The 26,104-nt window shown below is 44.1% G+C and overlaps 3 protein-coding genes across 3 annotated transcripts; 2 read left to right on the top strand and 1 right to left on the bottom strand.

Moving 5' to 3' along the window:
- The first annotated feature begins 4,991 nt into the window (after positions 1–4,991).
- pmchl (pro-melanin-concentrating hormone, like) lies at positions 4,992–5,444 on the top strand. The gene has a single exon (XM_056587818.1). It carries the CDS (start codon positions 4,992–4,994, stop codon positions 5,442–5,444), a length of 453 nt encoding a protein of 150 aa, XP_056443793.1.
- A 9,367-nt stretch (positions 5,445–14,811) lies between these two features.
- Positions 14,812–17,674, bottom strand: ccnb1 (cyclin B1). The gene is made up of 9 exons (XM_056587808.1): positions 17,566–17,674; positions 17,257–17,382; positions 17,061–17,153; positions 16,798–16,980; positions 16,495–16,653; positions 16,074–16,310; positions 15,842–15,982; positions 15,308–15,418; positions 14,812–15,224 (listed from the first exon to the last, which is right to left on the bottom strand). The coding sequence occupies exons 1-9, from the start codon at positions 17,584–17,586 to the stop codon at positions 15,111–15,113; spliced, it is 1,185 nt and encodes a 394-aa protein (XP_056443783.1). The 5' UTR covers positions 17,587–17,674; the 3' UTR covers positions 14,812–15,110.
- A 1,135-nt stretch (positions 17,675–18,809) lies between these two features.
- On the top strand, positions 18,810–25,883 carry LOC130380563 (AN1-type zinc finger protein 5-like). The gene is made up of 6 exons (XM_056587810.1): positions 18,810–18,856; positions 20,564–20,744; positions 21,217–21,379; positions 22,219–22,316; positions 22,438–22,566; positions 23,447–25,883. Exons 2-6 carry the CDS (start codon positions 20,588–20,590, stop codon positions 23,593–23,595), a joined length of 696 nt encoding a protein of 231 aa, XP_056443785.1. The 5' UTR covers positions 18,810–18,856; positions 20,564–20,587; the 3' UTR covers positions 23,596–25,883.
- Positions 25,884–26,104: the final 221 nt, after the last annotated feature.

Genomic DNA, 26,104 nt, shown 5'->3' with positions numbered 1-26,104 from the left:
TACCGACTTCAGTATTTTCTATTCAAACAGTCATAAAGGCCTGATATAAGAGAGGCTACTTTTTGTGAATAAGTCGAATGTTCTTGACTTGTGATAGGCTACTGATTTTACTCTGGAGAAGGGTTAGAGGAAAATATGACAAGGCCCTTGATTGCTTATAATCAGCGTTTTTAAAGTAGGCCTCGGCTTAATTACGGTACATTTGATTTCGGTCCATTCTGAAAATGATTCCTCAGAAAAGCGCTATTTTTTTTTCCCTGTAAAATAATGATGATGCACATTCCTTACATCTCAGTAAAATTCTGTGGACAGTTTGGATGACCAATGTATTCTCTTTTATGTCCGATTAGATTAGTTCCAGACACTTCTCTTACTGCAGCCAATCAAGAGAGGACCTTATTACTTAGCTTTACTTTGTGTAGCACATGATAGTCCAGCACATAGCAGACATTTCCTATATTGAAAAACATCAATATCTTTGTGTCCGTCTCTTTTTATTTTATATTAACCAGAATTAAAAAAGTAGAGCAACTTCAAGTAACAAAAGTAAATGGGGAGGATGGGGGCCCGATGCTGTGACACATATGATCGTGGTTCTCTGGTATCATCTGTTATTCTGACATGATGTGACCTCATGGAAAATGTTGACGACTATTTACTCTTGACGTTATGGTTACAAAATGTGGACTCTCAAACTCCTCCCTAAAAAAAAAAGAAAAAGATTTACACAACCGAAGCCATTATTCAATCAAAGTAATTTAACTCTGTGCTCACTGTGAGGGGTAAAAGGAAGTGGATGACATGTTAATACGACAACTTAAGCTTAAAGTGGTGGGACGTCACACACACACACACACACACACACACACACACACACACACACACACACACACACACACACACACACACACACACACACACACACACACACACACACACACACACACACACAGACACACAAACCCCCCCACACACACAGACACACACACCCACCTCGTATTAAAATTTGTACGCTAGTGTTACTGGGTCTGGGTTTGGTTTCATAGGGGGATTATCAACATGCCGTGGATAAACACGTTTCTCCTAAGACCTATCATGTCACACAGCCGCAGCTAGTCCTGCTCTCCCCTCTGAACGAAAGCCCGGAGAGATAATGCTGCTATTTCTGTGTTGCAGTTGTGATTACATGTTCATTGACCAATCTCCATGGCGACCGGCGGCTGCCTCTGCAGCATATCTATTGATGAGCTATGTAGGTGTGTCTTTTTTTTGTTTCTTTCCTTTTCTCTTTTTCCCCCCAGAAGCCCTTAGAGGCTGAAAGTACGGCTTTGCCTTTGTGACTGGCCTGCTATTAAAATGATGTGAAATTCCTCTTGTCAACGAACGACTGTCTAGGTATTGTGTTGGATGTCTCTATTTCTGCTATGTAATCCGAACATACTCTGGTGTTCTTCCACAATATTTGGACTGCCTCTTTTTAATCGTTCCCCTTCACTTCAGTTGTTCCCCATCGGCTCATATTTTGATGATCATCCTATTTATTTGTATTTGCTGCTGTGCATTAATCGATATAGAATAACGAAATGCGTTGAATATAGGTTCATGGGTTGTTATAAAGAACCTGTGTTCAACCATCAGTGTCATATGAGTATCAGCCATTCGCAAGGCCGTTCCCTCTTAACTTTGCATTTGCATGGAGCATCTATCTGGTACTGAGAGTAGGAAGGGGGCTCTGGGGGGGGGGGGGGGGGCTCTGGGGGGGGGAGGGGGGGCTCTGGGGGGGGAGGGGGGGCAGGGTATTTCCACACACTGCCTTTGGGATGCTGAGGGATCTCAGGGGGCAGCTGGAGCACAAAGGGGGGGAGAGACTAAATGGACACAACTGAGATGGCTAAGTTTAGATATGGGGTTAGAGATGGTTAACTTTAAGAAAGACGGCTACGTTTTGATGTTGGGTTAGAGATGGTTATGTTTTGCTATTAGGTTAGAAGTGGTTCGTTTAGGTAATAGGTTAGAAGTTGTTAGTTTAGGACAGGTAATAGGTTAGAGGTGGTTTGTTTAGGCAATATGTAAGAGGTGGTTCGTTTAGGTAATAGGTTAGAGGGGGTTCGCTAAGGTACTAGGTTAGAGGTGGTTAGTTTAGAGGTGTTAGATAAGGTATTAGGTTAGAGGTGGTTAGTTTAGAGGTGTTAGATAAGGTATTAGGTTAGAGGTGGTTAGTTTAGAGGTGTTAGATAAGGTATTAGGTTAGAGGTGGTTAGTTTAGGTAATAGAGGTGGTTAGTTTAGAGGTGTTAGATAAGGTAATAGGTTAGAGGTGGTTAGTTTAGGTAGTAGGTTAGAGGTGGTTAGTTTAGAGGTGTTAGATAAGGTAATAGGTTAGAGGTGGTTAGTTTAGGTAGTAGGTTAGAGGTGGTTAGTTTAGGTAGTAGGTTAGAGGTGGTTAGTTTAGGTAGTAGGTTAGAGGTGGTTAGTTAGGTAATAGGTAAGAGGTGGTCCGTACAGGACCTAAACGACCCACCTCTTACCTATAACATAAACCAAACACCTCTAACCTACTACCTCAACTTTAGGTAATAGGTTAGTTGTGGTTAGTTTAGGTTATAGGTAAGAGGTGGGTCGTTTAGGTAAAAGGTAAGAGGGGGTTAGTTAGGGTATTAGGTTAGAGATTACATTTGACTCAGCTTGGGTGCGAGCAGCTGCGTCCGCTGTGTCAACCAACCACTTTTTGACAGACTCTCTCCCAGGTCCTCACTCTCCCCGGTCTGTGCGGACCGTGCGTAGGCCCTGTGGCAAGACGACCATAAAAGCTGAACAAGGAAGGAGGAAGGAGAATGGATTAATGGATAAAGGGATTGATTGAATAATGCATGGTTGGATGGATGGATGGATGGATGAAAGAAAGAAAGTTTCGATAAAGTTTTGGAGGGGTGCACGGACAAAGAGGCAGACAGACTGACTGGTTGAATCAATAGATAGACGGCTGAAAAGATTATAAGTGGAAAGGGAGACAAAAGAACCTTTAATTAGTCATTGAAAGCAAGAAAACAGAGACACGTTCTGAATGCGGTAACTGCTGGACTTTTAACAGGATCATAGCTTAATCTGCAGCTCTGTTGCATTCTAGTGTTTGACGTGTGGCTGTATTGATTTAGCTGGAATAACACTGCAGTCTGGGCTGTCTTTTACTGTGTTGTTATAGAACCCAGCAGGATGTGAGTCAGTGTCTTTGTTAAAAACATGGCATATTTTCACACCCCTACCAGCACAATCACTGCACACACACACACACACACACACACACACACACACACACACACACACACACACACACACACACACACACACACACACACACACACTCACACACACACACACACACACACACACACACAGACACACACACACACACACACACACACACACACACACACACACACACACACACACACACACACACACACACACACACACACACACACACACACACACACACCTTGAGATAATTCCTGCATCCTTGGCCACATGGATGGGTCTCTCCTCCTCTCTTTACTTTCTCTGGTTTCCAGTAAGGGAAGAAAAATAAAGACTCCCTAATTGTAGGAAGTTGACTTTCTGCCCGTGCCTGCTGAAAAAAAGAAGACAAAAAGAAGTGAAACATTAGCATTGATTGACATTTTGTACAGAGGAATGAATTAAGAAATTGGAAATGTGAAATCTAGGGCAACACACAGTTTTACATTTTCTGGTAATGGTTCTAGCTGCATTATGTCTTATGATTATGCATGTAATTCTGAACACTATGCATAACCTCGTTGATTCATAATTCGTTTTTTTCAAATTCATGGTTTTTCAGAATGAGATCATGAGAACATGTAGTAACTCGTGCATTCGATTCTAGGAAACATTCACAATATGTATTTGTAGTGTGTATTAAAAGGAAGAACAACGTAACTGTTTGCTACTAGGTCTTTAGAGAGACTATATTTCTACATTTTTTCAATGCGGGATGTGTTCAATTTGTGACGCTTTACATGCTCAAGAACAACACCGTAATAAACAGAAAATGAACCGTGACGTGCTTTAGAGTGGCAATCTCAAAGATTTTCAAGGTAAATTTCTTTCACAGAATGAGGTAACATAATGGTGATGGAGCCTATGACCCACTGCTTTTGCAGTATTATGTACCATTCAACAAACATTTTGTTGATGGCAATCAACCCACTTTCGCCATTATTACAATAAATCAATTAAAATCATAGAGCACTATAGGTTCACAGGGTCGCAGTGTATTATATTCCATATAATCCTATGCTCCAAAAAACATCTTAATTGATCCGTGAAGAGTTTTTCCCACAACAATACCGTTGTGGCTCAAAATCCCTTCCACAAACACTCCAACGTTTCAATAATTCTGTTCGCTTTGTGTTAGCCTTCCAATACCCATCTGAAGAGCCCTGATTGAACGAGGTTCACCACAATGCCACGAGAGGATAACTCATTTCAGGGAACAGCTCCTTCCACACAGAGGGCCACAGGTGAGTAATGCACCCGTGTTGTTTTAAAGGGCAATGTTTTTTTGGATTAATGTCTTACCCTTTGTGTTGCCCACCCCTTCAACGAAGTCCTACTGTTCCCCGACGCATCTGACCAACGTACCTCCAAGCTCTGAGGCGTGAACTCGTCGCCGGTCTCCACCAAAACACTTGAGAGTCTCATCATCCCCTCCTTCTAAGTCTTTGAGATAATATCCGGTTCTCCGCGGGGAGGAACGCCGACGCCGACGCCGAAACCCAAGCATGGTCCCGACCCGGCTAATCCCATAGGTCTGAACGCTATAAAAGCCCGTCCGCGAACCACCGATGTTCAGAGCAGCAACGCCAGAGCTTCACCTGCCTCATCTCCAGCCACCTGCTAACCAGCTCTCCCCCCCCCCCCCCCACACACCGGGAAAAACAGATCCAACCGAGAACCACCACTACCGCCACCGCCATGAGACAGTCCGCCGTGATGCCCTCCCTCTTCGCCGCCGCGCTCCTCTTCCAGTGCTACGCCGCCGCCGCCGCCGGGCCCCTGAGCAGGAACGTGGACGACGGCGACGCCTCCTTGGAGCAGGACACCCTGAGCTCCTTGCTCCTCGGCGAGGAGGCAGCGGAGCAGTCCCTGGCCGGCGGTGACGACACCGCCGTCACGGTGGGCCGAAGCGGGGGTCCCAGAGTGATCGTGATGATGGCCGACGCGGCCGTGCTGAGGAACCTGAGGGCGCTGGACCGAGGGCTGTCCTACTACAAGCAGCAGCAGCAGCAGACGAAGGCCGGGGACGGCGGCCTGACGCTGGAGCGCCGGGAGCGGTTGGTGGGGCTGGAGCCCGGGATGGCCCTCCGCAAGCGGGACACCATGAGGTGCATGGTGGGGAGGGTGTACCGGCCCTGCTGGGAGGCATAGACTCTGGGCGGAGGCCCTCTCCTCTTTCATCAGCATCATCGTCACCGCCGTGGACTCCGACACCTCCTCCTTTTCCTCCACCTTCTCCTCCTCCACCTCCTCTTCCTCCCCCTCCTCCTCCTCCACCTCCCCCTCCTCCTCCACCTCCTCCTTTTCCTCCACCTCCCCCTCCTCCACCTCCTCTTCCTCCCCCTCCTTCTCCTCCACCTCCTCTTCCTCCCCCTCCTCCACCTCCCCCTCCTCCTCCTCCACCTCCTCCTTTTCCTCCACCTCCCCCTCCTCCACCTCCTCTTCCTCCCCCTCCTCCTCCTCCACCTCCTCCTCCTCCCCCTCCTCCTCCTCCTCCTCCACCTCCCCCTCCTCCTCCTCCACCTCCTCCTTTTCCTCCACCTCCCCCTCCTCCACCTCCTCTTCCTCCCCCTCCTCCTCCTCCACCTCCTCTTCCTCCCCCTCCTCCTCCTCCTCCTCCACCTCCCCCTCCTCCTCCTCCACTTCCTCTTCCTCCCCCTCCTCCTCCTCCTCAACCTCCCCCGACTCCTCCTCATCTTCCAGGGCTCCTGCTCGTCATGGTCTGTCGGAGACTTGGAGACTCACTGTCACTGGTGACTTCTTCAAGCAAAAAGCCTGCCTCATTTTGACACGTCAAATACAGAATACTCGTTATATACTCGATATGAGTCTGCAAATAAAAGTAATTTCGTTGTACTTTCTGTCTTGTTCTGAATTGTTTGATGAATTCATGCTCTGCAGCCTTCGGTAATGACCAAAATGTTCAATTGGAAACTACGCAAAAGCAGCAATTATCTTCATACAATGTGCAAATTACCGAGCGATTGCTACAAGGCAGGGGAATAATACACACTTCATCACTTCATCTCTTTGGTTTACCATTAGGCCTGTGATCAAGCAATATTACTGCTAATCAATAAGATGTGGTATTCAACCGTTAAGTTATCGTTGAGAGTTAGGAGAGTGGATAGATAGTTAGGTACCATAATGTATGGTAGATAAGGGTATGGTAAACTAAATTAAGGTAAGATAAGATATACCTTTCTAAATAATATCAAACAAAAAGATCATACAGACATGGTAAATAGGCCTGAACATAGTTAACAGCTTACTCCAACACAGCGTAAATGAATAAACCTTTCAAAATGCACCCTCACATGGCAAACACTATGAAATGCCAAATATGATGCCTCTTTTAAACCAGCACTCCACATGTATGCACATGAATTGATCTGTATTTATGAGTGTTGTTTGTTTCAAATTCTTCGGTAAATAAATGCGCTCATCAGTCGTTGTGTGATTAGGTATCTTATTCATCCAGATGTGCCTGTGTTGAAATACGAATGAGGTTTAAGCGATCGTGAGCTTGTGTAATCAATGTAAAATATCTGTCAAAACGTCCCCCAGTTCAGTGCACATGTGCGTTCAGCTGGAAGAATTTAATAGAGTTTGACCTTTATGGTGCTAAGCCAATCAGAGGTGGGTATTAGCTTTGCAGCGTTGTATAGACACAGTTATTAAACACCTTAAGTTGTTGCAATGGACAGATGATCTGATGTGATGCACTCTTTGATCACTGACCATCAATTGAGAAATAACATTATTTGCTTCAGCTTTAAAAAAGAATACACATTTTCTTTCACAACATATACATAACTACATGCATTAGTGAAACATGTCTTTCCATGTGAATGTCAAGTTACAAGGACTGGGCGACAGAGAACTGTTGTTTATGTGTTTGTGGGCACAGCTCTTTGTCATGTTAAAGTCATAACAATTATATATGTTCTTCATATAAAGAAGCACAAGATAATTTCTCTAAACTTAAAAACTTTATTTGGTTGAAAATACATCAGCTAGAGAAAAAGGAACACTAAAAGAAATGTAAAATGTTTTTAAACACAAGACTATGAGATCATAAATACCAGAAAAACTGCACAAATTGGACGCCTTGCGTCGCAGTCAGGTCCATAATGATCGCTCTAAAAGCCTTAACTGAAATAAAAAGAACCGGTTTTAGAAGATTGGGCTCTTGTGTAAAGCTAGCAGCAGCAACAGCTACTCACACTGTCTTTTTAACGCATGATTTCATTAAAGCGGGCGGTCGAACCAATGCACTTGTGACCCAACACAGCAGTTCTATGTCTGGCTTTAAACACAATCTCCCTTTCGGCCAGATGATTGATGACCATTTATGTGTTGTCGTCTTCTGTTTGTTTTTTATTAAGTGGATTTGTGGTTTAGTTGCTTGAAAAACAGTTTCAAATGTTCCTTATCTTGCTTATTCCAGCCCGTTTGCAAGTGACTGAGGGACGTTGGCTTTGATTCCTGCCTGCAAATTGTTAGTTTGGTTTCACAACAGTTTCCGCGGAACATAAACAATGATTCATGATTTTATTAGCTGACTTTGAGACGTGTGTTTAGTACACTTTTTGGACATTTTCAATACGTGTGTCGTGGATACATTCCTTTTTCGTTATTTCAGGTTTGATCCTGCTGTACAACCTTTAAGCATATTAAGAAACTATGAATTAATTAATAATAATGTGTGTTTAAAAATACAATATTTTTAAACACAACTTCTTGGGCCTGTTGTAATGTTTATTATTTACAGTAAAATATGAAGTAGGTTTCTAATTATTATTATTATTTGTCTAAATAACCGATGGCATAAAGAAGATAGCCCCAGACAGTTAACTGATGCACTGTTCAGTCCAGTGACTTTGACACCCAGGGTTCAAAGTACCGGCTCCAATGTAAACGCATCTTCAATTCAGTTCCCACAAGCGAGTACAGGTGTGACGCATCAACTCTACAATAGCAAGTCCCAGAAAAACAAATCAGCCAATAAGAGGTTTTATTATGCAATAACCTTGAGACTGAGTCATCTAATGCAAACTAATGTACACAATGTATGGGTTTGGTTCTCCATTTATAATATATGATGGCAGCTCTCCCCCCACATTCCTTTCCAATGTAGGAACAAATAGCCCAGGCTCTTGAATGGCCAATGGGCCTTGTTCACCGAGCGGCCATCTTGGTTCTCCACCCATTGGATCATTGTGTTTCTAGCAGTCTAGCCAGCTGAGTATGGCTAACATCTGGAAGCTGTTGAACAAAGAAATAAAAACCCACACAACTTACTACCAAGTGATATTTTGATTACAACCTTTCTTATCTTACCAACAATTTTCATTTTTCAGTTTGAACTCAAATATTAGTTTAATATATAACTATCTTTGTGCTTGATTGATGACCCCTAATCAAACCTATCTGTAAACAATAACATGATGATTGACTTAAATTATTTCAGAAAAAGTATTAAAAGAAATTGGTTTACTTGTAAGATAAACAATGAAGTTTATTTGCAAGATATTCTTAACATTTGCACATGAAGATGTGTTGATAATAGTCAAACGACCCTTTGCAAACATTAAAAGACATCTATTGGCGGCTGTGAGCTGTGCATATTTATCTCCTGCAGCGTGATATTGCACAGGCTCACTTTCCCTACATGTAGATTCTTCAGCAAGAATAGTGGCTATAAATAGCAAAGGGACGGCGGGGGAAAGGTTAGCCGTCCAATGGAGTTGTCTTAACGGCTTCATTATCTGGAGGTGTCAGGCCTGGGCGTCTGCACGCTTCACAGGTCTGGATGAGGTCTTGATAGGTGAGTGCTTTGGAAGGTGGATGCGGTCATCATGCTATTGGCTGATGGACGTTTCCAGCACATGCTAAAAGGACGCAAGACCCGGCAATCATTTACGGGTGTGAATGATGTGTGAGAACTACTGAAAAATGTATACTTTTAACACTTCTTTTTTATATATATTTATAAAATGTTGTCAAAATTGCTTTTGACGACATTTGTTGAAAAAGAAGGTCCTTTGTACTAGGCTATCCTTCTTTCCCCCACCTTGAAAATGCTTCTTATCACCTTGGACAAAACCTTTAAAATTACTTGTATTATTTAATGTAACAAATGTTATCAACAAATAAAAAAAAAGTATAAAAATAGGTCCTACAAACTATGTGAAGTTACCAGCCAAATGGCATGTCACCTAAGTCAACTGAAAACAAATAAATCGTTCGACTTATCTCTGCTGCAGATTTTCAAATTGGCGAAGCGAACCCTGGACGCCGAGAAATCAGAGCAACAATGTTCCCATTGTTGGCTGTGGTGGCTGGCAGTATGGGACATGTCTCTGACAGCTGACATAGGGGGAAAGAGGTGACCACATGAGGGCTAATTATAGCCGAGGAGTAGGTCTACCATGGCCTGCTTCCTCCTCTGCTTGTGTGTTTATAATCGTGCGTGCAACAACTAGCATCAGCCTCCGTCTGGGTAGCAAAGGGGGCCCAAACTACCCGGAATGATGAAGTGATTTGGATGCTGCGATTATCTTGTTCCAGAGAATCTCAATATCCCCAAATCCCACAGTATTTCACCATGCAGAAGCCAACTGCAGTTCAGTTTCTCTAAGCTGTTGAAGGCAGACCAACTCACTAAAAGGACCAAAACAGAACCGATACAGTTTCCTAAATTTAAAATAGGTTTTGTAGGTAATGAGTGTTTGTGGTATTGCTCATACCAGGGTTACTCTTCAAGAACAGTCACCCCCTTGTGCTCTAGTCCTCCATTACCTGAGCAGACTCTTTGCCCTTTAACAAAAATGCCAATGGAATATCAATTTCTTTGTAGGAACAAAGCCAGTAATTAAGCTGACGTTTATTCAATATGGACAGGCCCATTATCACCTGTAAAGACTTTCAAGTCACATGTCTACAGTTGAAAATATCTTTCCACAGTGGAAAGTTATTTAATTTCCCCTATATACCCTTATTGGTATACCAGTGGGAATAACAAGACACTCCATAACCGCAAAGCCCTAAACTCAGAAAAAACTTCAGTTTGACTCAGGAATTTGTCAACTGCTTGAGAAGGCCCATGAATACGTAAGAGGGGTCGCCCTTCCCACACATCCAGAACAAAACGACTACTTGTGTTACATTTACACCTGTCTGCCCCATGTCCCCCTCCCACATACATCTCCCCCCCCCCCCTATCTGGATTATGTATCTCTGGTAGGCCTATGTCAAGTAATTGCATACAATTATAATTCGCAATTTGGTGAATTTATATAACGTCAAAATAAAGGTTATTTTAAGTAAAGTCCTATTAATGAACTCTAATGTCCATTCAATGTATTAAAGTTGAAAAGTAAACAGACCAAAAACATGGGCCTATAGAAGCAAAAACATGCATTTGGTTTCCATGTTTAATTTGTGTCCAACCCATTTCTAATTGGTCCAACAGCTGTGTTTGAAGGGAAGCTCCTCTCAGATGTGGCTTCCTTCATGAGGCTATTGATCCCAGAGAGGTTTGTCTGTCAGACGGTTCAAGTTAGCCTTATGGAGACAGTTTTGTTAGCTTTGTGTGACCATCATGGTATTCAAGTTTGCGGTTTGCAATTAATATCAGACCATGGCCGGGCAGCAATTTAATTCCGAATACGGGCACGACCTCACATTATTATTCAGTCTATTTCAGATATAACCGCTCCGTGGATCAGTGGTCTTACTTCGGGCCCTGCCATTGTTTTTGAAATTCTACAGTCTGTGGCACCCTTTGCTCCATCATCGACTGAAACTCCATCCCCCTAACTCTGATTGGTCCAATCGCTTCAACTTTTTTGGGAGAGAAACTGGGTTCAGACTGACGGTACCAGAGAAACAGAGATGGAACAGAATGTGAAAGTGAAATATTATCCGTCCTACTGTTGTTTTGCTATCAGTATTATTATCAGGAGTATCAATGACTTTTTAACAGCATGATCTCCCACTGTCTTTAACTGACACCATCCCAGTGCCTCATCTGAATGAGCCCTTCATGTAACCCTTAGGGCTACAGTGCAGACCCGGGGACGGACGTGGCTCTCACTGAACGCAACCCGATACGTGTAGGCCTACATTATGGAGAGGGGAGGGGCTCATCTCAATCTGGCGTTACCTAATATGATCAGGCTAATAGTATGGTCAGATGGCTACATGACACCCGACGCCGATATCCACCCAGACCTCCTCATAACGTCCATTTAAAACAAGGCCTAATGGCCGTAACAGGTTTAGCCTGACTAGCGATTTGTCACTCCCAACGACGTGGGTTATTAGCCTGACAGGCCGAGTGGTGAGGTGTAGGCTTACAGTTGAATAAGTAATGGAGCTTTAAAAAAAATAGGCAGATACTCAGTATATATTCTGCCAACATAATGAAGATGTCATAAAACGATAGCAAAAAATAAATGGCTAAGCGCATGCACTTTGATCACTGTTCTCATTTTATTATTATTATTTATTTTAGGTTGATGATGTAACAACGTGCAGAACAATCTCAGACAAGGGAATACACACACACACACACATACACTATACTACTACTGTAGACAATGTTTATTATGTATACATATATATACTGACTTATGTTCTTATTATACACATCTCTATGGTCTGAAGACTCATTCACTGTGGTTTCTAACCCCAATCTCTCAATGGTAGAGATGAAGAATATGATTGGTTACATACAGCTCCATTCACAACCAATCACACTGACCCATTCATTCAGTCTACTGCTGCTGAATTGACCTGCAGAGAGACACACACGCGCGCACGCACACGCGCACACACACGCACACACGCACACACGCACACACGCACACACACACACACACACACACACACACACACACACACACACACAGCAAATGTGTCTCCCTCTACAGCTGACACAGAGTCCTGAGTCTCTCTGTCCACAGTGTCCCCTGTCTGGCTGGTCACTCTAATGGAGGAGGAGGAGGAAGAAGATGAGAGGGAAGGTGGTGGGGAGAAGGGGGAGAAGGAAAAGAAGGAGAAGGAGGAGGAAGGAGTAGGAGAAGGAAGGGGAGGATGAAGGGGAAGGGGGTCAGGAGGAGGAGGAAAAGGAGGAGGGAAGCTTCTGAATAATTTAGGTGGACTGGTGCACTTTATAACCTGGCCAGTGGAGAGAGCAGGAACGTACTCCCTAAGTGCATCTGGATAATAGTCTAGCAGGAAACTAGTCATATTGACTCATATAATCTATAACCCATGCTTCTGTTCAGCCGCTCCCCTGAGGACACTGTGTGTGCGTGTGTGTGTGCGTGCGTGTGTGATGTGATGGGGAAAATATATTAATTGTTACAGGTATATTTATTAAGAAGGGTCTAAGACTTCATGGTCTTGTAAACATTGAACCTCCTCCGGACAATATAGACTTTAAAAGAAAGGTCCTCCTTTGTTCAGGAAAAAAAGCAAATAAATAACAATAAACTATTCCCAGCAAAAGCACTATCTCGGGATCCATAAAACCGAACAGCAGAATCCACTCAAACCGATTCTGAACTTCACCTCCGTAATGATATATTGAACTCGGCAAGGAAACGAGTAACCCTGGAGTGAGCATAATCGTTTGCTGACACGTCACCCTCTAAAACATCCTGCACACGCACCCAGGGGTGAGGAATTGATCATCGCCTGTGAGTGACAGGTCATAGAGTCGCATCGCCGACCAATGAGGCGGCAGAGCTGAGAACAACGCGGGGCAGGGTTTGGGGGAGACAGTGACCCCCAGAGGTAGATTTACAACGTGTCAGCAGCAGCACCAGCACCAGCACACCCATCCCTGGCCCTTCTCCCCACTTTGGGGCCCCGGGGAGGATGATCCTCTGGAAGAACAGATGCAGAGTCTGCCAGCGAACAGGCTGACTCTGCTTTATCAAGATCGGGTTACAAGCACAGAGCGAATGATCAACAGTAGCGGAGGAGGTGTAGTGTTTGTCTTAGGGTACTGTATATTCAATTCATCTTGTCATATTATTCGCTTTTTGAAATGGGTACCGGAAACGAAACTGAAAAGTCACAGGATTGGCCAAAATAAGTGATCAATAATTGCCTTTTTTTCAGCCACTATAACAAAGTTGCCCACGTAGAGCCGTAGCGATCACTGTCGTTCCAACCTTTTTTCAAATACACATGGCCTACAATAAATGAAAAAACCTGAACCGCCCCAGTCATATGGTCCTCTGCTATGGATTGGAAGCGTGGAGATCTTCCACTCTGGTACTTCATAGACAACGTTGATAGAGTTGGAGAGAAAAGGTCATATGGAGCCATGGATGGATTGGTTTTAATCTGGAGCAAATCGTCCATTCAAAAGATTGCGAACAGAAGTGATGGCTGCCGTGAGCGGAGTAGGCCTACAACTGAAATTATCCAAAGTCATACACAATCTGGGTGTTTACCTCCACCTGCTGACTTTATATAAACGTCTAGGAGGGAAATTGCATGCTTTAGGGAGAAACGATTATTTTTGTGTGTGCTCGTGAGTTCGGCCAACAAAGCGAGTTTTGAGGCCGAACTGGTTTTTGGAGCGTGAACTCTAATTTTGGACTTCACTGATATAGCTAGTAGCTACTAATATACATCCAAACCTAAAATCCCTTATAAACTAGCAATGTAGAACGCACGATATTGGAGAGCAGCTGGACTTTTTTTTTTTTTTTTTTTACTTCACACAGGAGTGGGGATCGTCTTGTAAACCGATACGGCAGCCCAGGGATGACCTCAGCCCTCAAGCATGAATTCCCACATGAGCCATGGGTTTAAAAGCCTCCCTTTACAGACACAACATACCAATTATCACTCGTCTCTATGGGAAGATTAAGCATAGCATCTTTATCTGCAAAGATCCCGATGTATACAAACCGGTTGAAGGCCTACTTCACTTCTGGATGCAGCGCGGTAGCGACCCCGTGCTATAGTGAAGAGATTTATCCAATTCAGAACTTCTTTAATCTGATCGGTAGGCCTTGACTGAAGCACAAGGTTCTCAATTATATTAAACCCCAATAGGATCCGTGCTGTTCACAGCTCAGGAAAAAAAAAAAGGCATAAGGTTTGTGGTCCCTATGGCCGGTAAGGTGAAATGTGACTGGACAGAGTTGGAATACATTTAAACGCGGACACCAGCGAAGCTGCCTAGGTTCCTTATGGACGCTGCTGGCAGATGGCCATGATAGCCCACTAAACGGAAGAGCCCCTAGGCTAGGACAGCTTCGAGCCAGTGTGGAACCCCCACCACGATCGTCCACAGCCTGTCTCCAGTTGTGGATGATTACAGTTGACGATGCTTGTAGTTTGAAGTTAATCAGCTTCCATTTGTTTTCACATGGTCCATGACCGTGGTGTTAAGTAGGTGGGCCTACAACCACGGTGAAGGGAGGCGTTTGAATGATCACTAAAAGCAAGTTAGATGCACGATTGAAAGTCTAGGCCTACCTAATCTCCAAATCATTTTATTAAAAGCGTTCGTGGCTTTGACTGACATCTTATGTCAGATAATTTATTACATTTGAAGAAAAAAGGAGCGCCATTTACAAGGGTGTATATATAATCATTTAGCGCCCTCTGGTGGTCAGGTGCAATTATACAACCAAGATTGTTTCGTAGAAATTTTAATTCTGAATAAAAAGTTAAAATTCACACAAGCCTAAACTTTTAAAACAAGTTTAGCCCTTCATATATAAAACGATTCAAAAGAATCTGCTTCAGGTAAAACCCAAAAACCCTTAAGTTATCTGTACACTACAACACACAATTCTTTGATTTTGTTGCCAAGTTTGTGATAAGGGATGATTTGAGCTGTGCAATCGTCGAAATCTTCATCATCTTGGCAGACGCATACTTGTTCTTGACAGCCTGAAAAGCAAAGGAACGGAATTATTATGCCGCCAAGAGTGTCATGCATGTGTAGTAGAAACACCGGGTTGGGTCCTGCTTACCACATTCTTTGTCTGACCATCGTTCACTTTGACAACGTTCTTTGCAATGAGCTGGATCACAGGAAGGAGTTCCTCCGCAGTGAAGTTCATGTAATGTGCCAGTGTCGTATCCTGAGGAAGATCACAAGAGTCATGATTAGGGTTGAGCACCGAAACTGTTGCGGCGTCAACTTGCGTTAGTGCTGGGCGATATACCGGTTCCCACCGAATAACGGCTGGCAAACGCCGTTGCCATTCAACTCAGTGTCTGCTGACCTTCCGTTTCATATGAAACTCATAAGTCGTGCATGTATGCAGTATCGTTTTTTTATGTACCTGAAAAGTTTTAGCACCGGAACCATTTAAAAAGTACAGAGTAGGCACCGGTATCGGATAAAACCCAAACGATACCCAACCCTAGTTATGATTACAAGGGACCTGAATGGAACTAGCGTTTATCCTTCAGAGGACAGAAGGCACCATACACGGCAAGTAATCTAGGTATTAAGGACTACCCACTAAAGAATATTGTGCCGTGTGCCTGTAGGGCCTTACCCAGTCACCGCAGTCGAAGACGCGGAGTGAAAGCGACAGCGCAGCGCTGGCCACCTTGGACGGCGGGATGTGGACCATCTCGTAGTCCACCATGCAGAGCTCCAGGAAGTACTTGGCCAGGGCGTGTTGCTCGGCGGCCACCTGAGGACGGTAACCAAAGCCGCTGACCCAACTGGCAAACCGGTGCGAGCTCTGTGGGTCGGCAGTCGTGCGGGAGGCCACACACACTCACCTCTGCGATCTTTGAGCCACGTCGGAGGAACTGGATGGGCAGGGGTCGTCCCAGGCTGAAGTCCAGCACCCTGAGCACAGTCATCTCCATCTCCCGGATGTGGGCGGTGGTGTACGTGTGGTCCGTGACGTAGGCGAAGTCGTAGATCTCTGGCGGGTACATCTCTTCGTATTTGGCGGCGATGAACATGGCCGTGACTCCGACCAGCTGGAGCTGCTTCTTGGGAACTGGATGGTCCTGTTGGGAGTGACGGCTTACAGTGAGGACCCCCCCTGTACTTTTCAAAGCAAGATGGTGGTTTTGCAGACAAAATGGATGCTTTGCCTGTACTGTCACCGTGTGCTCGGTTAACCACACGTCTTCTACAAACACTGCTGCCAGGCCCAAAAACAGAGTATCTCACATATAGACAAGAGTTTACCTGAAGAAAGCGGTCAATAATGGCCACAGTCATGAAGAGAGTTTCCTGGAGAAGACGGAACTTCACAGACACCTGTACAAGCCAATCAACGAGGACGGCACGCATGTTTCCGGTCACTTCATGTCCCAGCAGATATTTGGGCTTTACAGCCTGGTCCACCTGGGATGGGGTTAAGCACATTAACAAAAGGAATGGCTAAGATGGCCCAAACAGGAAGTTAACATTAACATTCGGGCATTTAGCAGACAACCGCTCTACCTTCAGAGCTAATCAGGCCCCAATATACAAGTACACAAAGTCTACCTCGAGCTGTCGGAGGTACTTGTAGATTTCCTTGACATATTCGCTACAGAGCATGGGATTATTGTAGTCGTCCGCATCCACATCTTTGATGTCAAGCAGGACATCCGAGAAGGCGTCGCAGAGTTCTGATGGAGTACAGCCCGAGATGTCCATTGGAGAAGGAGATGGGGGCTCGGGAATTTCCTACCAAATGAAATACATTAGCTTGGTATGAATAAGAGTGAGAACAAAAGTGTGCGGATTCTATAAAGTGTTCCCTTCACCTTAGGCTCCTCTTTGGCAGGCTCTTCCACAGGGAGCACAGGGGCCTTCTTTGTTTTGGGCTTGGGGATATTTGTCTCAGCTTTTTTGAGCTGCTGTAAATGATATACAATGTTAACAATTGTACAGCTTCCTGATTGATTTCTTTTTGATTTTGCATTGTATTGGATTGCTTTCCAAACGCGGCCTGCAATTTACCCTTTGCGGTCCCTGCACGGAGATCGCAACATTGCCGATATTCCCCAACGCTGCCCTGGGCCGCAGTGTAGGTTTGGCCGTCTGGGCGGCCTTGCCAACAACGGCATTCTCAGAAGCAATACGATTCTGCAAAACAAATTTAGAGTCAAGGAAACATGAGCGAGATGGAGGCTGAAAGAGCGAAACACTTACTGAAACACGATGAATGAGTCATAATCTGAACATTTTACAATAAATACTTAAAAAAAAGTCATAATATGGATAACTGCAGCAACATAGATATGAAATGGATCACAAATAAGGTCTTACCCTCGTCACGCGGAAAGCCATAGTTAAACCACTGGTTCGAGTTCGTGAGGAATGGAGAACTCTGCACTGCTGCTGGACAATAGCTATGAATGTATCCCCTCGGTTTAAATGCTAGCTCGCTCAAATCTGATTCGCTCAAAATCAAAAGCCTCTGATACCTGATTGGACAGAACGAGCACACATGCATTGAAGGCGTTCCTACGGAACTCGCATGGGAAATACGCGTCACTTCCCTTTGAAATCTTTAAACATTACAGAGAAAGTGAATGTCTAAAAGTATAGACAGAATTCGCTCTCATTATATGTGCTTATTCATCACTTTTTAGAAGACTAATACTTCAATTTATACTAGCAGTTGTGCAAGTTAATTAAAGATCAACCTTTGTGGAACACAGACTAAATCGTGAATTAAACCTTATTTTGGTAAGACTGTAGGAAGCCGAGTAGCCTACGAGCATCAAGGGAATTCATTGTTACATGTATGGCAACATAATAAAAACTGCTCTAATAACCGTTATAAATATTTTATTGTCCTGTTAAAATAAAACGTATGCACAAAAGCTTTTCAACTGGGACGTGGAATCATTAATAGTAGCTGAAAATGTCTATCGTATTATAATTGTATGCTGGTATCTGGCAACAAGGCTGAAGCAGCATACAGTTAACTTATTTCAGGATGTTTAGTCTTTTGTTAAATAATATTGTATAGGCTGTAGCAGATGAACTTTATAAATGTGAATATAATCGGTTGCATCTATTATCCTAACAACAACCACCATTGTTTTACGAATGCTCAAGGCTTGATGCATTTTATGAAATTAGATAATATAATATTCTCATCATCCTTTACCTTAACAATATCACCGAAAGATTATAGATATTCTCTTTAAGGTAATTAAATAAATAGTTTTTTATTAACCCAAGCGGATCCAGTCTTATAACAAGCAATAGTTGTATGTTAAGTGTCCACTTCGATAAGAGCTAATTTCACTTCACTATAGATGCATTTATGAAAATGCTAAAAGCATCAGAATTAGTAGTACTACTAGGTAAAGTGGTAATGCGTCTAATCAAGAATATGTCTTCCTTCTTCAAATGGCAGCAGAAACACTATACAAATGTAAAAGGACCATAGGATTCAATGTTTTGACCGTTCTGTACATTCTGCCGAGCCCGGCTCCTCCAATCAGAGCCTGAGTCCTTCGTGACGTAAGCGACCAGCAGCATTAAATACAAGCGGTCTCCAGCAGGCGACACACTGAGCACAACACCACGCAGAGCCCTGTAGCTGGTAAGTACGCTTACAATAAACTTTCTTTAAACGCTCCCCGACAGCCATAAGTCGACTTAATTAAAACCCAAACCCGTGACGTGCGGTTGGCGGAGAAATGAAAGTACTTAGTCCATATTCAAACTTTATTTAGCTATCAAAGTTGACCCAAAAGCTTCCAAAACAAATGGGTAACGTTAAACAATAAAGGTCGACAACTAGATAGAAACTGGAAGCAGCTCGTTTCGCCTGGATTCCTCTTGTGTGATAATGTTTAAGGTAGATTTCCCAGGGAACGGTTTCCCTTTTACAACCCGTCTAACTTTATAACAATGGGTTGTAACACGAAGAGAAAAACATTTGACGCCAACATTCACCGTAGTAAAAAAAACAACAACCATTAGTTCGTGGTCGCGGTGGAATAGGTAGGACGGGTGGGTCGGGTTATTCAAGAAATATATTCTGATCCTTTAGTTAACAACCAGTAAGTCTTGGTCACGGTGGACTAGTTTGGACGGTTGGGTCGGTTTATTCACAACACATTCTGATCCTGTAGTTACACGTGTCTCTAGGTCCTTGTTAGGTCGTCTGTGTCGTTAGCATGGTGGGCTAAAGTCTCCAGAGTCTCAAAGCTGTACTCTCACTATGTGGCTCATGTCGGCCCGTAGCCCCCACGACGCGTCGTCAAGTCCTTATTCTCTGGCATTTTATTGTTTGATTCTGCTGACATATTTGGTGGCTTACGTTACGAGGACTAGCCAACAAAAACAAAGCACAACAGACAAAGCAAACATGTCTAGACTGCTCTGATGTAGCCACCAGGCTATAACTAGCTGCTAACATGCTAACTCATCATGGCAAATCCTGTTCGATCCGGCTGTGATAACTGGTGTCTCTATGATGTTTTTATCCAAAAACACCCGTCGCGTTTCTGGGTTGTTTTGTTGTGATTGTGGCAGGGAATGGCCGGTATGATCCGTGTTGTGTGGACCTGCTAGCATGACTCAGTGGATTCACAGCACAACATCAACACAGCATTCCATGCAGGAAGTGACTTGAGGCTCCATCATCGGTCGTGATGGGTGTTGTCTTTTACTTTAGTCGTCCCTTTACATTGATCTCCTGAGATGGAGCGCTTATATAGCATGGTGATGTACGTAAATGAGATGCAAAAATGAAAGGGGATCAATAAATATAGTTTTGGCAGCCGTCTCCATTGGCTGGAGCAGTGGAGCTCTGTACTATTCTTGTGCTGGGAATGAACCCTATCGGGATTGCTTAATATAGAAGCGTGCTGTGAACTATAAAAGCTAGTCGGATTGTGTGTGGTTTTCCGATCGCCGTGTCCATTGCAGTCTTGTGACAGCAGGCTGCTGAAACGCATGTGAGGTCTGGGTTGTGAAGAGATCACTGCAGTCAGCCTTGTCAACAGACGGCATTTTTCAAGAGGAAGTGATAATCTGCAACTACTTGTATAGGAATCAGTTTCTTTCTCAACGCATATCGCTGACTCCTCCTTTGTTTAAATGTACCCAGTACTCTAGTCTTCCAACTTTTTAACAAAACAAATTTTGTTTCAAATATATATATATATATATATTTTAACCCAGTATACACCACAGCTAATGTGAAGTTGTGACTGTTTCATCTCACTACAGGGCTTTTATTGTCACTCCTATACTCGTGCACAACTGATTTTAACTTTTTTTGTTGTTTTTTTGTCTACAGGTCACCTCGGCACCAGGCATCACTATGGCCCAGGAGACCAATCAGAGTCCAGTTCCTACGCTCTGCGCCACAGGTTGTGGTTTCTATGGCAACCCAAGGACCAATGGCATGTGCTCCCTCTGCCACAAGGAGCACTTGTCCAGACAGAACAATGGAGGCATGAGTTCCATGGGGCCAATGGGTAAAACTTCAATTCCTATAGTACTCTATTAATTACTTAAAGGTGCAATTTAAGAGGTTTAATTGGAGTGTAATTTGATAGGAATGGCATAACCATCGTTTAGCTATTAGTGGATGAAACTTGCTGTGAGAATACCTGTTTCTAGATGATGGCGCATCCTTCTGTCCGTGACGTTAAAACATTTTGACTGCTTCCAGCTAATTTCCGACAAACCGGGGCATCCTTTTTCTGATCGGTTTCGGGAATCCATCTTGCCTTTCCCTCACAAGTGTGCGACCGTATAACTTCTCATTGGTGGGGAAACCAGCAGCGAGGGGGTGGAGGGATGGAGGGGATGTGGGTTTCAAAATCTTGCCATCTTCTGCTCTCTCTTCATAACTCACTATGGTTACCTGCAGCAGCTTTAAGTAACTGTCTTGTGTATCGGCGGTGACTCGCCTCTTCTGACAGACGTGTTCCCGGCTCTGCTCAGGTGGCGGTGGGCTTTCCCTGGGGTCATCAGAGGCCTCCTCCAGGAGGAGGCTGGAGGCCACCCTCAACGCTGTGGCGGCGGCGGAGGCCGCTGCAGCAGCCGAGGACGCCGCTGCCGAGGCAGCAGCAGCGACCGCCGAGGCCGTAGCGACTGAAGTGCTCAGGTGTGTGGGCATTGCAGGATATTACCCTTCCAACAGACTAAAATGTGTTCTCCCATCGGGTGTGTTGGGTCAATAATGTCTCTCTCTCTTTTTTTTTTGTCTTTTTAATGAACCGGTACCAGAATGCTTGGGTTCCCCCGTTGCATGTATTTATCTTTAGTTTGTGCAGGAACCTTCTATGTTTGGGTTGACCTCACCTGCAGCACCCCAGTAACATAGTTTTTGGTTTAATTGTTGCTACCTGGCAATTTTGCAACTTTTTGATAATTGTTTATCATTATTGCTATGAACCTGCCTACATGAAACATTCCCCACCCCAAACAGCAAAAAATATATACTATAAGTTAATTATAAGTTTAACTTGTACTGCAATATTAGCATTTAAGAATGTACTTGACTATGAGTGTTAAAGTAGTGTTGCACAAAGCATGAATTTATATTGGGCATGGATGAAGAATGTAATTGTGCAAAGTGTCCATGAAGAGCTATTTTATGATTGCCGGGAACTGATACCACAGTATTTTACCGGAGGCAAACCCTGCCTCTTTTGGGAATTTTAAATAGCATTGAGTATGAATCATATAGCAGCATGCTACTTCTCTTTTCAAGAGGATCTGCTTTCTGTTGTAGTGGCAGAAATGTTGGGGGCCTGTTTTAGCCTCTTATCCCCTTTTGTCTCATTAGTCATTCAGTCAGTAGTGCTGCCCTGACTTCACCACACTGCTACTTTGTGTACATCTATTTTCATTATCGTCGTCTTGGCGCGTTGCTACGTCAAATGCATTTGGCGAACTGAAACCAATTCCGATACTTTCCTGTTCATTTATTTTCCACGACAGCGGAGGGGCGCCTCTCTCGATGACTCGGCAGATGTCGAGGCTAAGCCTCTCTTCGGGGGATTGTGGAACCTCAGCCAATCAGGAGTTAGAGGAGCCTGGTTGGTATTTAATATCCCTGTGGAATACCAATAACAGCAGCCAAAGTTGAGTAATCATCCGTTTAAGCTCATGCACGCTGCTGCTGATGTTGTTGTTGTTGTTGTTGTTGTTTCTCTCCAGTGGTCACCCAGCCGACAGCCACAGCCTCCCCACTTGGCGCCGTTGGGGGGGAAGGATCAGACCTCACTGAGCTGCTCAAGCCAAAGAAGAATCGATGCTTTATGTGCCGTAAAAAGGTTGGCCTTACAGGTGAGCTAATTGCATCCGGTTTGTCAGCAGTTTCTCGTCATCACGTCCTCTCGGGTTCAAATGTTGGGCTTTCTGAAAATACTGATAGAGGGAGGTGTAGTAGTAATGTTCACAAAGACCTGGTATGGCTCAGCCCTGGAGTTATTTTATTCTTGAAATGCAGGGGCCTGAAATGCATAGGCCTACCCCAAATCATGAATTAATGAATAGACAAATATAAAGCCCTCAGTGAATGCAGATCATGGTATGTCTATCTTAAAATATGGACGTAGTGTCCGGGAAGTCACCAAGGGCCACTACCTGCACTACCTGCAGCCGCAACTCTCCATATTTTTCACATTGAGGGAGGGACTTGAATGGCTGGCAAGCACTACTCTACGGCCAGAACTCATAAACATTCATTCAATCTTTAAGAAAGTGCTGCCTCAGTATTGCAGGAACATACCGTAGCTTCCATCTGAACCTCACCAGCAGACACCCATGTCTGCCGTACAACGACCAGGCTGGAGTGAAAGCCCAAAAAACATAGCCATCTTTACTCACCCAAGACTCTTCTAAGTTAGAGACTAATAATCGTCTAATCACTAACGCTGTGAGCGAGTAGCCATTTAAGCCACGAGCTATGCACCTAACACACATGGATGGTAAAGTAAGTGCAGAAATTCAGCCAGAGCTCCGAAAGCATTAGCGGTCAGACTTGTCTGCAGACATCAGGGCTTTGAATGGGGGAATACAGCCTGACCAATCCTTTTGAAACCTCTCGACCAATCGAATGGCTTACTTTTCTTTGGGCAAAGCTTAAATGTTTTGTGTGTGTGTGCGTGCGATGCTCTTCCTGTGTGCGAAGGACCTCTGTGACTAATCCGCTGGGTCCCTCCAGGGTTCGACTGTCGCTGCGGGAACCTGTTCTGCGGCGGGCACCGATACTCGGACAAGCACAACTGTCCATACGACTACAAAGCGGAGGCTGCCGCCAAGATCCGCAAGGAGAACCCCGTGGTGGTGGCCGACAAGATCCAGAGAATATGAGCGGTGCCTGCAGACCCACCCCTGACCGTACCCTGCCGAGCCCACCGCCTTGGACTAAAAGAGAGATGGCCCCCCCTAAGCCTAGCTTGAATTCTGAAGGACCACTTGTTGCAACAAAAAAGACTTTTGTTTATTTTCTTCTTCTTCTTCTTATTATTATTATTATTGAGAGATTCATTTTTTCTTTTTTTTAATTTCTGCTTGTATTGTGGTTTTTTGAGAGGGGACGTTTCGGGAGGTGTTTCTAATGGAGGAACACGACGTAGAACGTGTGGAAAGAACAGCCGGTTGAGGAGTTCCTTCGGGGGCCGGTTGTGGCGGCGAGAAAAGTGAAACAAAAGTGTGACACCGCTCGCATCGTGACGGCGGCCGGCATTCAATCGGATCCTTTAGAGACGTCGTCGGGCCTGATTGGGTGGTGCCGTCTCACAGTGCTCATGGGGGACACCTTGGACCCGCTGCCTTATGGAACTAGACTGTGATGTCTGCGGTAATAGCAGCAGCACCAACGCGTCCATAACCCGCTGAGGCGTTCGGGCAGAACGGACTGTCTCGCCTCCTCACTCGTGAACATTGTTTTCCTTGCGTGGTAATGAAATAAATGTATTGAACCGCTACACACACCCACACCCACCCACCCACACACACCACAAATGGAGGAGTGTGTGAAATAATTTTTCTTTCTTTTCCTTGCTGACTGGCTCCTCTGGCCATGTTTTGCACCTGAGAAACGGTTACGGATTAGGTTGACTGTTTAAAAGAAAAGGATTTCCCCTTGTGTGTGGAATGAAGGGCTGGAAGCTGTGATGTGCTTTATATTCATTAACCTGGATGGCGGAAGCCTTTCAGGCCCGTTAACCTTTCTTCTGTTAGACAAACCATCCATTGAACGGATTTCTATCCGTTAAGACGCCTTTTTATCCCGTTAATGTTGTTTTTTATTTTTTGTTTCTTTAGAAAGTGAGGATAACATTGGATTTGGTAGCGTAGGTAGGCTGAACTTAAATTAATTTTCACAGGTTTGAATGGCTCGCTCTACTAATTTAATATCTGTTTTTTTTTTTGTTGCCGTGGAAGATGACACATTTCTGTTTTTGCATTCTTTGTATCAAGTGAGTGTGAATTGTGTGGAGGGACATAGAGGGTTGTCTGAGAGCAGTTAACGTGTGCCACAGTGACTTTGTGAATCCATGGATAGCATTTTATTTCCTTCTGTTAAATCTGTTGTGGGTGTGTGATCGTATTTTCATTTTATTTTTTGTTTTACGTTTGTACAAACAATCTTTATTTATAAACTGCTGTGCACATAATCTTCCTACAAATATTACTGCAAATAGCACATCATGTAAATAATAAAACCATCAGAGATATACAATAAAACCAGGCTTGTTTTTGTTGTGTTAACGCTTCACACTGGAGTGTGATGTTCTAAAGAGGCTTCCCTCAGCAACATGTCAACAACTGCCAGGCCCGTCATGAATTCTCTTTCTGTGGCCATCCCTCATGCCCACGGTCCTGTACTCTTGGTGCATCTTTACGGGCTCTGGGTATGTATTGTATCACATGTAACTTAAGGTAATCAGAGAAAGCAGAAGGCCACTTAATGTGGTATACATGATTATTGTCATTTTATTTAATTTGTATTTATATTACTAGAAAAATAAGCCTTCTCATATCCAAAGCCTCTGTGATTTTTGTATTGGATCTTGCACCCGGGTGTTGTGCAAGATCCAATGACTAACCGGTGTGTTTATGTATTAACAATAACCTCCTTATACTAGGATACAGTCAATGTCAATACTAGCCTTGACCTCATCACACAACCAACAGGGTCAAGCATTTGCCGGTACACCTTCTCTCACCATGTCCACTACCATTTCACAATGTGAACCACGTATACAATATCTGGCCAGCATGAGCACTTATTAAGAGAGAAGGTTGGAAAATACTTGACATCACAGTTATTAAATTGTTTTCCAAGGTAGAGGTTAGAAAGGTCATCCATTCATTTCCTGGCCTCACTGACGTGTTGTACTGGAACAATATCTTCTGTTGGAAGACGACCTCTCTTCTATTATTCAATGTGACTCAGCTGTTCATCCATGCCTCCTTTTGATCTTTTTTTTAGCAACGGTTTGATATGAGGTTTCTCTTCGATTCAAAGGTGATGTCATTAAGTTATACGCCTTGTCGGTCCCAGAAATAGTGGATCCATGCAAATGATGTATCGTTTTTGGTTGCTTCCTGGTGTGACCGTGTCAGGGTCTGACTGGAAGAAACCGTAGCTCTCATTAAAAGTTTAGAGTGTCTCTCCTCAGTCTGTCTGGTTTCCGATGACCGAGAGAAGAGTGAGAGTGTCTGCTGCGTGAGTGATGCGGCCATTCAGCTCTTAGACTAAACTGTACTTATTTCAATAGGGTCTTTACAGTACGAGTACACTTGGGTAGTGTGCGTACTTGACACCTGCTTATTTTTTTCTTCGGGCCATAGTGTGATAATAGATGAAAAA

The sequence above is a fragment of the Gadus chalcogrammus genome, chromosome 4 (genome assembly GCF_026213295.1).
Source record: "Gadus chalcogrammus isolate NIFS_2021 chromosome 4, NIFS_Gcha_1.0, whole genome shotgun sequence".
Lineage (NCBI taxonomy): Eukaryota > Metazoa > Chordata > Actinopteri > Gadiformes > Gadidae > Gadus > Gadus chalcogrammus.
The sequence above is the reverse complement of the archived record's forward strand: the minus strand, read 5'-3'. Positions and strand labels throughout refer to the sequence as shown.